The sequence below is a fragment of the Vombatus ursinus genome, unplaced genomic scaffold (assembly GCF_900497805.2).
Source record: "Vombatus ursinus unplaced genomic scaffold, bare-nosed wombat genome assembly UNPS02014809.1, whole genome shotgun sequence".
Taxonomy (NCBI): domain Eukaryota; kingdom Metazoa; phylum Chordata; class Mammalia; order Diprotodontia; family Vombatidae; genus Vombatus; species Vombatus ursinus.
This window is the reverse complement of record NW_020954587.1, coordinates 22232919-22251240: the sequence shown is the minus strand read 5'-3', so window position 1 is coordinate 22251240 and position 18322 is coordinate 22232919. Positions and strand designations below refer to the sequence as shown.

The 18322-nt window shown below is 36.6% G+C and overlaps 1 protein-coding gene across 4 annotated transcripts in view; it reads left to right on the top strand.

The window, feature by feature from the left end:
- The window catches only part of JAM2 (junctional adhesion molecule 2), an 86656-nt gene that overhangs the window by 19383 nt on the left and 48951 nt on the right, over positions 1–18322 (top strand). For all 4 annotated transcript variants that reach the window (XM_027875649.1, XM_027875648.1, XM_027875650.1 and 1 more), the window contains exon 2: positions 1651–1716. In XM_027875649.1, the coding sequence (XP_027731450.1) occupies positions 1651–1716 (66 nt within the window). The remainder of the gene's footprint in view (positions 1–1650; positions 1717–18322) is intronic.

Genomic DNA, 18322 nt, shown 5'->3' with positions numbered 1-18322 from the left:
TGAGGGAAATTTAGAGTCCATGAACATAGAGTAGGACATTTGTTGGTGATGACAAGATCAAGAGTATGAATTTCTCCATGTATAGGTGAGGCGGGTTGGAGGAGTAGGTCATGGGAAATGAATAAATTAAAGATGTGGGAGTATAAGGTGTTGGAGAAAGTAGTAGTTATATTGAAGTCCCCTAGTGTGAGGGCAAGGGAGGGGTGGGGAGAAGAGAAAGACTGTGAGCCAAGCACTGAACATGTTGAAAAAAGGAGTGTGTCTTTGAAGTTGGTAGATAACAGTGACCAGAATCTTGATTTAGAAATAAATACAGATTTAAATAAAGGAAAGTATTTATTAAGCACCTACTATGTTCCAGACACTGTGCTAAGCACTCACAATTAGTATCTCATTTCATCCTGAAAACAACTCTGAAATGTGTACTATTATCTCAATTTTATAGAAACTGAAGTGGATATAGGTTAAATGACTTGAACAGTGTCACACAGCTAGTTATTTCTGAGTCTGGATTTGAACTCCAGTTGTATTGACCCTAGCACCAGTGCTCTATTCACCAGATGCCTCTTGGAGAGTTTATTGTGTGATGAAGGTAGGAGAACCTAGAAGTGACAAGGGGAAGGAAGGAATATGTCGACTCCTCCACCTGGACCAGCAAATAGAGGTAGTTTTGTCTGCTCTTTGCTTATGCCTTGAGTTTTTTTTCTTTTATTGTAATGTTGTTGCCAGCATTTCTAGGACTATGCAAGATAGTAGGAGAGCATGCATATACCCTTCCTCTACTCCTCTGCTAGGCATATACCCCAAGGATGCCAATGACAAAAGAAATGCCCCACATATATAAAATATTTATTTTTGTATTGCCAAAGAACCAGAACTAAAGTAGAAACACATCAATTAGGGAATGCAAGTTGTGGTACATGAATGAATGAAATCAATATGCTGTATGAAATTATAAAAATGTTGAATACAAAGAAGCATGACTTATATGAACTTATATGATGAAAAGTAAACAGATCCAGGAAAGAAGTGTACATATTGACTACAACCATGAAAATTAACAAAACAATAATGATAAAACAATTAAAACTAAATGCTATGCATTTTAATTGATCAAGCTTGGTCCCTAAGAAGGGATCTGAAAAGATACCTATCCCCAGTCCTTTGCAAAGGGGAAAGAGGGATTATCAGCATGGGATATTGCAAACATCAGACTTATCAATGTATTGCTTGAATGGGTTTTTTTGCATCTTTTTTTTTCTTCATTATAAGGGATAAAGGATCCCTTTTGGGAGGAGGGATTCACAGGGAAATGTAGCTGGTATAAAGGCAGTATTAATATAGTTTTATTTAAAATCCAAAAAAAATAGCATGGATCTAGATGTGATTAGATTTATTGAAATCTTACCAATCAAAACAGCCCAGTCCCTGGGTGGGAGTTTCAAGCTCATCCAGGGCCTAATCTTTCTGGAGGTCTTATGGGAGGGTGAAATAGCACCAACAATAAGTTGAAAATTGGCCAGAGTGAAAGAATTTTGTCTTGAAGGCTAGTTATAAGTAATGTCTCACTTAGCCTAAGAAGCCTGTCTCCAGGGAGAGAAATGAAATTTCATATAATTTGAATGAATACTGTCTGGTTTGTCCTTTCAGATCACAATGCATATGGATTCTCTACCCCAAGAAACCATCAAGTTGTTACAGCAATAGAGTTTCAAGGTATAGTATATTTTGATTAACATTAATAATGATTGTTATTTTTTATTATCAAGTGAGAATGATGCTAATGGCATTCTTTCCTTTCCTAAATTAAACTAGTTTTTGGTGATTTTAAAAAATCTTTACAACCTATGCAGGATTGAATGGTTAGTGACTTCAAGGAAATATGCAGAAGTTTGTGGGGTTTTTTCCCTGTGATTCAGTTATAACCCAAGTTAAAGGACCTAAAAATCCTGATTTTGTGTGTAATTGATAACTGCTGTTAGTGAGTTGATAGTTTATTGACAGGATAGTGTTCACCTTGATGCAAAGTTCCACCTCTCTAAAAATGATAAACTAATTTGGCTCAACTGACATTTTTAGCAATGGATAAACCTAAACTTAAATGGATAAAGCCCAAATCATTGGAAGGACCTAATGAAAAGAGTAGCCACACAGTGCTATGAGAAACTTTTGATCTATAGATCTGTCTGATGACTTAGTGTGTATTCTGTAAATTCAACAAACTTTCATATAAAGATTAAGAATCACAAGAGGGAAAAAAATGTCATGGGGTTTAGTGATAATCAGAATAATATCAAACTAAACTTTTTTTTTGAGGCTAAGTGATCTCAGTAGACATGAGAGACTTCACGTCATAAAATCTTGCAGCTATGAAGTACCTTAGGGATCATTTAGTTGAACTCCTTTTTAAAGATGAGAAAACTGAGATCTAGGGAAACTAACTTTACATGAGCTCAATTATATGGAAAGAATGTCGATTTTGATTGCTGAGGGATAAATTTGTGAGGTTTGGGGAACTCAAAAGAAGGGCAAATCTAGGTGAGGTGCCAAAGATGGAAGACTTAATACAGAGACTATTATGAAAGCACTGGGAATTTTCAAAGAGGATAATTAGTAGTGGGAGAGGGACCCAAGAGAGAGGCCATAGGCATCAAAGAAAGGTTTTGCCTGCTTTGTCATTTTGCTAAGGGGCTTGATGACAACATTTTATAGTGTGTGACTATCTATGTGTCACCGAAAATAATTTCTCCATTGTTATAGGTGCCGATCTGGTTTAGGCCATCTATAATAGCTGATTTTTCTTCTACAGGATCTTTTTTGTTTTGTTTTTTTGCTAGGCAATGGAGTTAAGTGACTTGCCCAGGGTCACACAGCTAGTAAGTGTCAAGTATCTGAGACCAGATTTGAACTCAGGTCCTCCTGACTCCAGGGTCAGTGCTCTATTCACTGCATCACCTAGCTACCCCCATATATTCTTGTTATATTTTGGATCCAAGAATTGAATTTTCAATCTAAAATTTTTTCCTAGGGTTTTTGAATTTTAAGAGGCCATTTCTTTCATTTTTGATGGGAATTAGCAAAATTTTTTATTTTCACCTTAGCTTCTTTTAATAAATTGTTATTCTTGTGCATACATATGAAGGATTAAACAAATGTTGTATTCTACAAGTAAAAGATAACAAGAGCTTCTGACTTCAGTCATATTGGTTTAATTTTTTTACTGTTATAGCCACTTTATTTTCCAAATTATTTCTCAATGGAAATAAGATATGTAGTAAAATTGTACGATATTTTCTTAATTGCTAGCTCTATTCTCCCTTTAGCCATATTCTTTGTTGCTCATTTGTTTATATTTTCATACCATTTGTTTATCTTTTATCTCACAGAGTTCAAATACTGGTTAATTGTTGTCTTTTGTTTAGTGCTCTGATTTCATGTCTCTTCCCTTACCAGTGCTAGTAACAGAATAAAATTCAAATAACTGATAATTGCATCAAGTCTTTCAAACTTCATCGGAGAGGACCAATATAGAAAGTGTTTAACTTCTGAATATATCTAAATAACTCATTCAATTCAGTAGAATTCATTTTATTAACTGAGAACATATGCTTTAGTTCTGATGAGTCCTCTGAATTTATTACTTTGAACATATTAATTTGTCTGCAACTCATTTTTATATTATGTGAGCATGTAAAAATTTTGAATTTAAGTTGGCAATATAAAAGTAAAAGATTAGAGAGCAACAGAAAACTCAAGAATAGATATTTATAATGTTTCCATATATTTGGCTATTGAATGAGATTATATTGTTTAGTTTTTGTTTAAATTTTTTAAAAATTATTTTTATGTATTTTTAACATCCTTTTCTTTTTAAAATTTTGAGTCTCAAATTCTCTCCCACCTTCCCACCCCATCCTCCACCCATTGAGAAGACAAGCAATATGATATCAATTATACATATGAGATCATGCAAAACGTGTTTCCATGTTAGCCATATTTGAAAAAAAAAGCAAGAAAAATAAAGAAAGTAAGAAAATTATACTTCAATTTGCATTCAGAATTCATCAGTTCTCTCTTTGGAAGTAGATAGTATTTTTTCATATGAGTCTTTTGGAATTGTCTTTGATTATTGTATTGAACAGAGAAGTCAAGTCTTTCATAGTTTGATCATCGTTACAACATTGCTGTTACTGTGCACAAAGGTCTCCTAGTTCTGCTCACTTCACTTTGAATAAGCTTGTATAAGTCTTCCCAGACTTTTTTTTTTAACCCATCCCCCTTGGTCATTTCATATAGCACAATAGTATTCCATCATAATCATCTACCACAACTTGTTCAGTCATTCCCCAATTAATGGGCATCCCTTCAGATTCCAATTTGTTGCCACTACAAAAAGTTGCTATAAATATTTTTGTACATATAGATCCTTTTCTTTTGGTGAGGCAATCAGGGTTAAGTAACTTGCCCAGGATCACACATCTAGTAAGCGTCTGAGGTCACATTTGAACTCAGGTCCTCCTAACTCCAGGGCTGGTACTCTATCCACTGTACCCCTTAACCGTCCTTCCTTTCCCTTTTTCTTTGACCTCTTTGGGGTACAGGCCTGCTGGTGGTATTGGTGGGTCAAAGGGTATGCACAGTTTTATAGCCCTTTAGGAATATTTCCTAATTGTTCTCCAGAATGATTGGATTAGTTCACAATTCTACCGAATAGTTCATTAGTGTACCTAGTCTTGCTGCATCCACTCCAGCATTTGTCATTTCTGATAAGTATGAGATGGTACCTCAGAGATGTTTTAATTTACATTTCTCTAATCAATAGTGATTCAGAGTATTTTTTCATATGACTAAAAATAACTTTGATTTCTTCTTCTGAAAACTGCCAATAATATTCTTTGATCATTTATCAATTGGAAAATAGTTTTTATTTCTATAAATTTAACTCAGTTCTATACTCTTTATATATTTGAGAAATGAGGCTTTATCAGAGAAATTTGTAAAAAGTTTTGATATTCATTTTTTATGGCACTGTTTAGCAAAATGCAGTTTCCCAAATTATCTCTTTTATTTAGTTCTATTTTTGCTTTTGGAACAATGAGGTGGTGTAGAGGACAGAATGCTGGGCCTGGAGTCAGGAAGATTCATCTTTTTGAGTTCAAATCTAGCCTAAGACACTTGTTGGCTGTGTGACACTGGCCAAATCACTTAACCCTGTTTGCCTCAGTTCCTCATCTGTAAAATGAGCTAGAGAAGGAAATGGCAAACCACTCCAGCGTCTTTGCCAAGAAAACCCCAGAAAGGGTTATAACACAACTGAAAAATGACTGAACAACATTTTTGCTTTTGCTTTGTCAAAGATCATGATTGCTACCCTTGCCCTTTTTACTTCAGCTGAAGCATATTAGATTCTGCTTCAGCCCTTTATTTTAACTCTGTATGTGTCTTTCTGTTTCAGGTGTGTCTCTTGTAAACAACACATTGTTGGATTCTGGTTTCTAATTCATTCTGCTATCTGCTTCCATTTTGTGGGTGAGCTCATCCCATTCCCATTCACAATTATGATTACTAATTATGTATTTTCCTCCATCCCATTGTCTTCTGTTTCTTCCTCTCTCTCTCTCTCTCTCTCTCTCTCTCTCACTGTATATATATATATATATATATATATATATATATTGTCCCTCCTCAAGAATCTATTTTGCTTCTAACCACTGCCTCCCTTAATCTTCCTTCTTCTATGTCACCCCCATCCCCTTTCCCTCCTACTTCCCTGTTGGGTAATTTATATTTCTATATACAACTGAGTGTATGTGTGTGTATGTATGTGTGTGTGTGTGTGTGTATATATATATATATATATGTATGTATATGTATGTGTGTATTTTTTTCCTTCTTTGAACTAATTCCATTAAGAGTGAAGTTCAAGAATTGCCTGCCACCACCCTTCCCCCAATTTCCCCCTCCATTGTAAAAGCTCTTTCTCGTGTACCTCTTTTATGTGAGAAAAATTTCCCCATTCTACCTCTCCCTTCCCCCTTCTCCCAGGGCATCTCTTTCTCTCCCTTCATATTTTTTAGAAATCATTTCAACATAATCAACTCATAACCTCTGCCTATGTAAATTCCTTTTTACTGCCCTAATAATGATTAAGTTTTTAGTAGTTCCATGTATCATCTTCCCATATAGGAATATAAACAGTTCAATTCCATTGAGGCCCTTATGATCACTCTTTCTAGTTTACCTTTTTCTGCTTCTCTTGAGTCTTCTGTTTGAATGTCAAGTTTTCTGTTCAGCTCTGGTCTTTTCATCAGGAATGCTTAAAAGTCCTCTACTTCATTAAATATCCATTTTCCCCCTGAAAGAATATATTCAGTCTTGCTGTGTAGGCGATTCTTGGTTGCAATCCTTGCTCCTTTGCCTTCCAGAATATGATATTCTTGGACCTCTGCTCCTTTAACATGGCAGCTGCTAAATCTTGTGTGATCCTGACTGTGATTCCATGATATTTGAGTTGTTTCTTTCTGGATGCTTAAAGAATTTTCTCTTTGACCTGGGAGCTATGGAATTTGGCTGTAATATGCCTGAGAGTTTTCATTTTGGGAGCTGGCTCTTTCTTTGATCATGGCTTTCAGGTAGTTGAATAATTCTTAAATTCTCTCTCCTTGATCTATTTTCCAGGTCAGTTGTTTTTTTGAAGAGACATTTCACATTTTCTTCTATTTTTTTTCATTCTTTTGATTTTGTTTTTATTATTTGTTGATGTCTCATGCAGTCATTAGCTTCTACTTGTACAATTCTAATTTTAAAAATTATTTATTTTCTTCAGTGAGCTTTTGTACCTCTTTTTCCATTTGGCCAATTCTTTTTAAATAGTTCATTTCTTCAGTGAATTTTTGTGCCTCTTTTACTATCAGGTCAATTTTCTTTTCTAAGGAGTTATTTCCTTCAATATTTTTTGTGCCTCTTTTACCATGCTCCTAATTATTTTTTCATAATTTTATTACATCACTCTCATTTCTTTTTCCCAATTTTTCCTCTACCACTTATCTCTTTCTTTAACTCTTCCAGGAATTCTTGATGTCCTTGGGCCAGTTAGCTTTTTCTTTGAGCCTTTGGTTGCAGCTGTTTTCACATCGTTGCCTTCTTCTAAGTTTATGTCTTGATCTTCCCTGCCTCCATAGTAGTTTTTACAGTCAAACTCTTTTGTTGTTGCTGTTGTTGTTGTTGCTAAACTAAACTAATATTACAGGAGAATGCTAGAACTATAGTGTACCTACACTCTAGCAAGCCATTTGATTAACTCTCACACACTATTCTTACGGAGATGTTGGAGAGAGAGAGAGAACGATATTAGAGAATAATATAGCTATACGGATTTAATACTTGTTGAATGGCTGGACTCAATGAATAGTCATTAATGGTTTGATGTTATCTTGTCAGGAGGTCGCCAATGGAGACCCTAGGGCTTGGGCCTATGCTTTTTAACATTTTCGTTAATGATGTACAGTATATTTACAGATGTCCCAAAGCTGGAAGGGATAACTAACACTGCATGATAGATTGAATCAATTAATCAATCAGCAAAGCATTATTAAGATCTTGACAGGTTAGAACATTGAGTGGTATCTATTAAGATACCTGGGTTCAACATATCAAAAGTTTAAAATAGATTAAGACAGAGCCAAGATGGTGGAATAGCAGGAATACAGCAAACTCCCTCTCACAAAAGGTCTCCAAACAATCCAGAAAACCTAATATACTGAATGCTGATAGGCAAATTCAAGAAAAAGTCACAGTGAGTTACTTTGCCAGCCTAGTTCAGCATACAGACACAAACAGAGATGTTTATGGACATTGGGACTGAGGTCTGGCCTGGAGGTCACCCCAAAGAGAATTTCCATGCCCAGGGACTAAAAGAGGATTGCAGCTGTGCACCAAGACCAGCTAAGGTCCCAGACCCATAGCAAGGCACCTCAATTTCATGCAAGATGTGGTAACAGGTAGCTTTATAGCCCATTACCTAGTCCCAGGTTACTGATCCAGAGTGGACTGTGGATGGACATTTATGATTCCATGGTGCCTGGGGTGAAGTTCTGGTGTAAAGAATGGTTGCAGGCGTTGGGCTGTGTACTGAAAGAGGACCAAGTTCAGAAGCAAACAACAGCTGTGTGTTTCTGACCCCAGAAAAGAAATTATAACACCTAGACTGTTCTAAAACCTGTAGAAAAATAACCAGTGCAGGAATACTAGACCAAAAGGAAACCTACAGTTCTGTCACTCTGAATTAGCAGAACATTCCAGCTGGCTATTAAGGGCTAAGTCCAGCAATAATCTACTCAAATTCCAAAGGAGTCAGGCTAGCTGACCTGTTGCACACACCCAAACCCAGCTCAAGAATTTGCAGAACCTAGACCAGGGAGCCCAGCAATCAGAGTTGTCCTGAATCAGACCACTTTGGTAGTACTGAAAGCTTACAGATCCCTAATCTGAGTTTTTCCTGAGATCCTGGAACGACACAACACTCAATACCCCAAGAAAGCAACAGCAGGACAAGTCCACACCTTCCCTCCAGAGTGTGCAGAGTGGGACCTAGAAAACGAATAACCAAGTTTGAAGTAAGGAAGTAGGCTAGAAGAATGAGCACTAAAAAGAAAGAATCCCACTAAAAAGCTCTGTGGTAGCAGGAAGATTCAAGACACAACCCAGAAGAAGAGAATGACACCAAAATATCTACAAGCAAAGCCTCAGAAAAACACAACTTCAGCATGTTAGTCATGAGAACAAACCCCCAAATCTGAAATAATTTTAGAAAGAAATTCATTAGCTTGTTTAGTAAGGAGAGAATCAGAAAGAAGGCTGGGATCCCTTCCCAGGTTTTTGTGAGGATACATCATGTAGAGTTCAGACAAGGGTATAAAGACATTTGCCTGATTGGCCTCATGTTGGTAATAGGTATTCTCTAAGAGAAGGGCAGTTTGAGATAGATATCAGCAGATAAATCACTCTAATTTGGAGAACCCAAAATGGAAGTTTTGAGTAGAATCCAAAACACAAGCTTTGGGTGGACCCAGAACAAGCAATGGGTGAGATTTAAGCACTCTTTACAACCATCTGACTTTCCTAGAATCACTAAGGTCAGCCTGACCTCTACAATAAGGTTTTTGGGTTAGACAATTTTCCAGCCACATAAAGCTAGGTTCAACAATACTAATAAAGAATAAATATTTGGGGGGCAGCTAGGTAGCACAGTGGATAGAGTACTGGCCCTGGAGTCAGGAGGACCTGAGTTCAAATCCATCCTCACACTTACTAGCTGTGTGATTCTGAGCAAGTCGCTTAACCCCCTTGCCTCACCAAAAAAAGAATAAATATTTTCTCCACAGGCACAAATTCAAATAGAGTTCATGAAAGAGATGAAGTGAGATTTTTTTAAAAGATATTTTTTTAAAAATTGGTTTTATAAATGAAAAGAGAGACATTGAGGAAAAACTTGGGAAAGAAATGTAAATTATGGAAGAAAGAATTGGAAAGAGAATTAAGAATTTGACACATGAAGTACAAAACGTTGTCAAGCAACAGACTCCCTGAAAATTAGAGTGAACCAAATAGAAGCCAATAATTCCACGAGACAGCAAAAAATATTAAAACAAAACTAAAAGATGATGTTGAGAATATCTTTGTTGATATTGTTGATGTTGAGTCATCAGAGAAAATGATGCTTTGGTCATGTACCAGGTATCAGAGAGACCAATGTGTAACCTGATCCTCTATGATGAATTTACAGGATATGAACAAGAGTTGCACTGGATGGGAAAGTATAGTTATATTGTACTCTGTTTTGTTGGAGAGAGTATCACATCAACAAGGTCACAGCTCCACTGCAACATTAAAGCATTTGTCTTCTTTACTGGCAAAAATGATGCAACTAACTCTTAATCAGTATAGTATACACTTCGAATTTTTCTAATACCAGTAATATATTGTGGTATGTATTAGGGTTAAGAGTTAAGGATCTGTAGCGATGAGAGTGGCCCAGATAGAAACTAATAGTTGAACTGGATGTCATTTGGCATTGTACTCTAGGAAGATAATTAGTTAAATCTTAGTATTTACAGATAATTAACCTGATAGTTGCTGGGGGTCAGAGAAACTTAAAGCTAATACAAGTTGTACATTGTTGCCAATTGAAAATATATTGTGTTCTTGATGAATAAAGCATTCTTATATATGTCAATGAGAAAATTATTTTACTTACAAGATGTTTATTTACATATTACTTTTCAGGAGTGGATATTTTGTGTAAAACAAAGTGTTTGAAATTATAAGAGTTGGGGCAGCTAGGTGGCACAGTGGATAGAACACTGGCCCTGGAGTTAGGAGAACCTGAGTTCAAATTCGGCCTCAGATACATAACACTCACTAACTGTGTGACTCTGGGCAAGTCACCTATCCCCAATTGCCTCACCAAAAAAGAAAGAAAGAAAGAAAGAAATTATAAGAGTATATTAAGAGGAAGTGGATACTTGTGTGGTTCTTCTTGGAACAATTAGGAAAAGGATTAGAGTATAGAAAAGGGATTCTTAACCCTGAAATCTATGTTTGTTTTAAAAAAAATTTTTTGATAACTAAATTTCAGTATAATTGATTTCTGTTGTAATCTTATATATTTTACTTTATGCTTTATGAAATATTATTTTGAGAAGTGTTCCAGATATTTCACCAGACTGCCAAAGGTGTCCATGACACACAAAAAAAGTTAAGAAACCCTGATATAGGAAGAGGATTGGGTAGATGAGTGGTGGTAGAGAAAAGAAGCCATCTAGATTTCTCAATTTTATGTAAGGGAAGAACTAAAGATATGAAGGTATTAAACATTATATCAAAGTTGGGGAAGTAAGTGTATTTGGAGGAGAACATAATATAATTAAGAAAGTTAGCAAAGTGGTTAAAAAAAGAAACAGATCTACATCTTGAATAAGATTTCAAATTATAATTGGATTTATTTAATATTTTTGAAGCAACTTATTTATTGAACATGTGTCATTGTGGATTTAAAAAAATTATTAAAACTATAGAAGAAAACGGAAATCTTTAAATATTTGAAGAATTGTCACATATTAGAGGAATTAGATTTCTTCTTGACCCCAGAGGGCAGGTTTCCAATCCAATCCAATAAGTCTTTATTAAGTGTTTAATATGCACAAGGATTTAGGGATACCAAGACAATCCTAAAAACAGTTTCTGTCCTCAATGAGCTTATGTTCTAATGGTGGATAAAGCATAATACATACATATATACATATGTGTATAGTGCATGATGACATGTATATACATATATGTGTTACATATGTATGTGTGCATATACATACACACATGTGTGTGTGATTCTTTGGTCCCCACTGCCTTAACACTGATTTCATTACATTTTGCCCCTTCTCCAGAGTTCTCAACTACCCTTAGGATGTTAGAACGGGAGCTCTTATTTCAGATATTAGCTTAATCCCCCACCATTTGTGTTCCCACTGAATTTAATGGGTACCTCCAATTCCATTTAATCACTTAAGGCCAGATTAGCTTTTACAAAGGAATATTTGTATAAATACCTATAAAGGTATAGGTGGAACAACTATATAAATATTTTCTATCCCATACCTCAGGGCTATAATCACCAACCATCTCTGTTCTCTGAGTAGGGTAATGGGATTAGTTTCACAGTTTAGCTCAGTTCCTACATGACATTAGTACTACCAAGTTCCAAATACAAAGACTCCCCCCTATTCCCTGCACTGTTCTAGGACCTTGGCTTCTCAGGTCTTCCCTGCTGAGCTGATTGCAACATCTAGCCTGGAGTTCTGAGCTCCAAGGTCCCCAAAGCTCAAGCTTCAGGGTTGAGTATTCCAAATACAATTCCAAATCTGTTTCTCAGGCACATGGTCAGGGGAAGGGGAAACTGGCCTTCAGGCCTTAATGGTTTACAAACATACTGTCACTCAGTGAGTGAACAAGTCGTTCACCCCTGCATGATGCTGAAAGAGACTGTCCCAGTCTATCTAAACATTTATTAAGCACCTGCTGTACAGCAAGTACTATGATAGCACTAAGGATAAAAAAAAAAGAGGCAAAAGATGGTCCCTGCCCTCAAGGAGCTTACAATCTAGTGGGGGAGACAACACATGCAAACAAATATATACAAAGCAATTTATATGCAGGATAAATAAGAAATAAGTAATAAAGGGAAAGTACTAGAATTAAGGGGACTAGAGAAAGCTTCCCATAGAAGGTAGGATTTTAGTTGTAACTTAAAGGAAGCCATTAAGGTCAGTGATTGGAGAAGAGGAAGGAGAACATACCAGGCATGGGGGACAGCTAGAGAATATGCCCAGAGTCAGGAGATAGTGTTTTGTTCATTGAACAGCCAGAAGGCCAGTGTCACTGAATCAAAGAGTATATATTGGGGAGTAAAGTGTAAGAACACTAAGATAGAAGAGGGCTAGGTTATAAAGGGCTATGAATGCTAAACAGATCGTTTTCTATTTGTTCCTGGAGGCAATAGCAAGCCATTGGAGTTTATTGAGTTGGGGGAGAGGGTGGTGGTGACATGATCAGACTTACACTTTAGGAAAATCACTTTAGTAGATGAATGGATGATGTTTTGGAGTGGGGAGAGACTTGAGACAGGCAGATCCACCATCTGACTATTGCAGCAATCCAGGTGTGAGGTTATGAGGGCTTGTACTAGAGTGGTGGCAATGTATGAGAAGGGGGCCCATTCAAGAGATGTTGAAAAAGTGAAATTGTCAGGTCTTGGCAACAGATTGCATATGGGGGTGGGAGTGGGGGTGGGAGATAATGAGAAATCCAGTATGATTTCCAGGTTACAAGCCTGAGAGACTAGGAGGATGGTGTTGTTCTCTATATTGATAGGGATTGGAGGAGGGAGGAGGGTTTAGGAGGAAAAATAATGAGTTCTGTTTTGGACATATTGAGTTTAAGATTGGTCATCCAATTTGAGATGTCTGAAAGGCAACTAGAGATGCAAGATTGGAGGTCAATAGAGATTGGGGCAAGAAAGGTAAAATGATGTGCAGCCAATGAAAAAAGGCTGCTCCCAGCCTTGCGTTAGAGCAGTGCAGAATGTCCACAGTCACATCAGCCCTTGCTTCCCAGAAGCAATCTCTAACATCCTCTCTCATTAGGGTGCTTCCATCTTAGATGATCTGAGCATGCACCAAACATGTAAATGTATGTGTATAACTGTACACACATATATGTATAAATGTATATATTTATATACACACATGTGTATATAAAGATATGTTTATATTTACACAGATATATATACACAAATATATGGATACATGCATGGATAAATGATAGAGATGACAGATAGATGGGAAACCGGAAGTCCTATCAACTAGTGGAAGCAGGGAAAGTTTCCAGGAAGAGGTAGTACATGAGCTAAGCTAGTTGCAACATCTGGCCTGGAGTCCTGAGCTCCAAGGTCCCTGTAGTTCAAGCTTCAGGGTTGGGTAAACAAAAAGGACTAAAAGCCCAAGTCCAGTTCTTAGTCACCTAACCAGGAGGAAGGGGAAATTGGTTCTTATGCCTTAATGGCTTCCCACATGCTGTCACTCATTGAGTGAACAAGACCTTCACCCAGAGAGTCTAAGAACAGAAAATTAAAACAACTTTTAGATACAACCAACCTCACCTCCCACAAAAATGCTAAACATAGTTTAAAGGATAAAGCCCAAAGCTGTGGAAAAACAGATATATTTGAGCACTGTCTGTGCTCAGCTAATTTTGAAAACAACTGAGGAACCTGGAAGACTTGGGCACATCCAGCGGTGCTCTGGAAAAGAGCTAATTGTTGATTTTTAGTGTGGCTATTTATGCTTCAGAAATCATAATTGCTACAAATAAACTTGTGTGATTTATTGTTTTGTTGATTTTTAGACTTTCAAAAGTGACAATAATGCATATTAACCTTAAAAGCGTATGTGTCTGTGTGTGTATATGTGTGTGTGTACTTTTCCCCAGTTGGTCATGGGGTATGAACAGGCGGTTTTCAGAAGAAGAAACCAAAGCTATCAATAGTCACGTGAAAAAATTCTCTAAATCACTAATAATAAGAGAAATGCACATTAAAACAGCTCTGAGGTACCTCACACCTATCAGATTGGCTAAGATGATACAAAAGAAAAATGACAAATGTTGGAGGGGATGTGGAAAAATTGGGACAGTAATGCATTGTTGATAGAGCTGTGAACTGATTCAACCATTCTGGAGAGCAATTTGGAACTATGCCCAAAGGGCGTACTCTTTGACTCAATACTACTACTAGGCCTGTACCCTCAAAGAGATAAAAGAAAAAGGAAAAGGACCTCTATGTACAAAAATATTTATGCCAGCTCTTTTTGGAATTGGCAAAGAATTGGAAATTGAGGGGATACCCATCAATTGAGGAATGGCTGAACAAGTTATGGTAGATGATTGTGATAGAATACTATTGTGCTATAAGAAATGATAAGGGGAATGGGTTAAAAAAAATCTGGGAAGACTTGTATAAGCTGATGAAAAGTGAAGTGAACAGAACTAGGAGACCATTGTATATAGTAACAGCAATATTGTAATGATGACTAACTGTGACCCACAATTCTTAAGGGCTTATGATGAAAAATGCTCTCCACCTCCAAAGAGAGAATTGTTAAACTTTGAGTGCAGATTAAAGCATATTTTTTTCACTTTCTTTATTTTTCTTGGTTTGGTTTGTTTGTTTTTTCTGCAGCATGGCTAATGTGGAAAGTTTGTGTGCTTACATTTTTTTCCCCTGGAGACCCAGTTGTTAAAAAATTTACCAGCATATCTCTGCATTGCTCTATAAAGATTGCTTGAGGTCAGTGAGAGTGGTCAGTGAATGAAGTTATTACCAGCCTGGACACCTGGTAAATTCAGATTAAAAATAATAGAAATAATACATAATAATAATTAACATTTATATAGTACTTCAAAAGATTTATGAAATGCTTTACATCCATTATCTCATTTGAATTTTACAATATTCCTGAGCACAGCTCATAACTTTGAGCCCAACACTCCGGGGAAAGGGAAGTACAGGTGGAAGCCAAGAAAGGAAAAGAAAGATCATGGTGGAAACTGTCAAAGCAGAGCAACCTGAGCTGGTATTGAGGATGCCCAGGCACAGAATGTGGAATTCCTGAAGAACTTTCAGAAAGAGCAAGTGCTCCAGGAAGACTTGAATATGGTGTGGTGGTGTCTATATTATATCTATTCTGCCCTAGAGGAGGAGATTGGGAAAATTAAGGTCCATCCAGGCCTACTTCCCCAGGGAGCTGTGCTGTGAGCTGTTGGTGGGCCATGCCTATGACCCACTACATGCACTCTGGGAGACCTCTTTGAGACTCGTATTCTCAAGATCACTCAGAAGTCCCTTGAGCTTCCTTGAGAGAGGTAGCCTTCTTCAGCTGCCCAGGCTTTGATAATGCCACCGAGTTCAAGCAGCTTTACCCTTCATGCAGTGGACAACAAGAAGGTAGAAAAGGAGGTCCAGATTTCTTTCTTCTTGAACATTAAATAATTTGAAGAGCTATCTTGGCATCCAAGAATTTACAGAACCAAAGTTCTACCCCAAAACAAGAACTTAAAAAAAAAAAAAGTGAAGTCAACAGAGCACAATGCTTACCTTCCTTGAAGACTGGTTCTTGGAAGCTCCAGCAGAATCTTCTCTCCCTAATCCTCATTCTCCTCTTCATATAGGTATGGAACAACCTCCCAAGGTCTCCCCACTAAGCCAACAGATTGCTTCCAACTAGGGACCCTATTCCCTAAGAAGCAAGACAAAAGAAAAAACATTGATTGCTTGGACCCTCATCAGTCATAGAAGGTCAAGTAAAGCTAGCCCCACCCCTAGAACTGAACAGGCCACTTCTGACCAAAAACACTTCTGAGTGAGCCAAGTGATCTGAACTTTAAAGGCAGACCAAGGGAAACCTCAAGTGTATACCTCTAGTGCTAGCACTTTTCCACCAGTTCCAGCAAATGCCCCCAAAAAGAAATATAGACTCCCACTCCTGAAGAATGAGCTTTGGAGAAATTTATCCCAAAGGGGCAGGGATGATGTTCAAAAATATTTAGAGCCTTATAAGATGAGAGTTCAAATCCAACCTCAGACACTTACTAGCTATGTGACCTTGGGCAAGTCACTGAACCTGTTTGTCTCAGTTTCTTCATTTGTAAAATGGGGATAATAATAGCACCTAGGGTTATTGTGAAGTTCAAATGAGATAATATTTTAAAGGGCTGAGCACGGTGCCTGGCACAGAGAGGGGCCATATAAATAATAATAGTAATTATTATTATTATATTATTATTATTAAATCACTGTAAGATTTGAAACAACTGAGACTACCCACCTATTGGGCTATACCATATATTGTATATTAGTATGAAGGAATCCTTTAATGAAGTTAAGATTGATAGTTATGAGGGATATAAAGAATCATGGCCAAGCTATATGAAAGGGTGCTGTGAAAAGAAAGCAGAACTAGAAAAAGAGAATAGATTGACTATATATAAAAGAAAAATGTACAAATGAATGGACAAAAATGCTATGAAAATATATATGTTGAAATGTATGTATTTAATTATAGTCATAAAATATATTTAATTGATTTTGTTCATATGAAGCTTTTCATAAAAATTAATTTAAAAGAGTAGAGCTTCACGTAATATTATTTTAGCATTACATTTCACGTTTAAGATCACATAGGAAAAGATGAAGAGTTAGAAGTTATGACTACTTGAAGTGTGGGTGTGTGTTTAATTGTTGGAAGGAAATTTAACTGAAATCCAGAGTTCAGGAAGACACCACCCACTCTTCTTGTTGAATAGTGCGGAACTACAAGTTTCCTCAGATAAATCCCCTAGCACGCATTAGTCTTTACCGCATAGTTGTAGTACTATTGTAACAGGATATATTTTTAGTGTTCATATTTATAAAGAATAACATCTCTTAATTAGGTTGTTTTTTCCTACTTTCTTTTCCTTTCTTTATCTCTGCCTCTCCCTTCCCTATCCTTCCAATTCTCTTTTATATGAAGTATATTTTTTTTTTAATTTTTGGTTCTAATTTCTCTCTTTCCCTTCACCCCCTCCCCCACCTATTGAGAGGGAAAGAAGTATGATATCCATTATATATTTGAAGTCATACAAAACATATTTCCACATTAGCTACTTGGGGGGGAAAAGCAAGAAAAATAAAGAGGAAAAAAATGCGTCAATTCACATCTGGAGGTGGATGACATTGATATGAAATATATTCTAGGAAACTTAAAATTCAATGCAACAAAAATGTATTAAGTGGCTTTAATGTGCAAGACACTGAGAAATAGAATGGGGCAGTGGAAAGATTTAGAATCAAAGTCAGTTGACTTCTATAGCATTTTTGTTGCTCAGTTGTTTTCAGTCCTGTCTTACTCTTCACAACCCTATTTGGTTTTCTTGGCAAAGATTCTAGTTTACCATTTCCTTCTCCAGCTCATTTTACAGCTGAAGAAACTGAGGCAAACAGAGTTAAGTGACTTGCCCTGGGTCACACAGCTGGTAAATGTCTGAGGCCAGATTTGAACTCACAAAGAAGAGTCTTCCTGTCTCCAGGCTTATCACCCTCTCTACTGTATCACCTAGCTGCCCATTGTATAGGCACTATTATAAAGTTAGTCCTGCCCCAACTACCAATCATAAAACTGAGAAATTGTGTCTAATGTAGCAGTTTGTATATTTGTGTTCCAGAAGGACTCAGCATAAATTTCCTTTATTCATTTATTTTTATTTATTCTATGTGGTTCATTTTTCACTTAAAGTTAGATTTATATTAAACTTTTTAGAGATATATCCATGATATAAAGCAGTGATGGAACATTTGTAAACATGGTCATAATGCAACTTCAATTAAGTGGAGTTTTGCCATTATCAATAAAAGACTATTTAACACTTAAAGGCAACCTCCAACATCCACAGTGGATCTCCCAAATAAGACTAGCCCAGGATTGAGGTACTCTGCAAGCTTCCTTTTTCTAAAGAAAACAAAAAATAAACCGTGCTTCACAAGTCCCCACAGATATGTTTACTTTTGCTAGTCAGCCAGAGGACAAAGTTAGTTCAAAGCAAAGGCATAATAATAATGAAATAACACACTAAGAAAAGTAGCAAAATGTATTTCCCACCAACAATCTGAAACACTTTTCCATAAATATTTGTACCATCAGTTGGAAGAGTGAATACAAATAGAGATCACATGTGG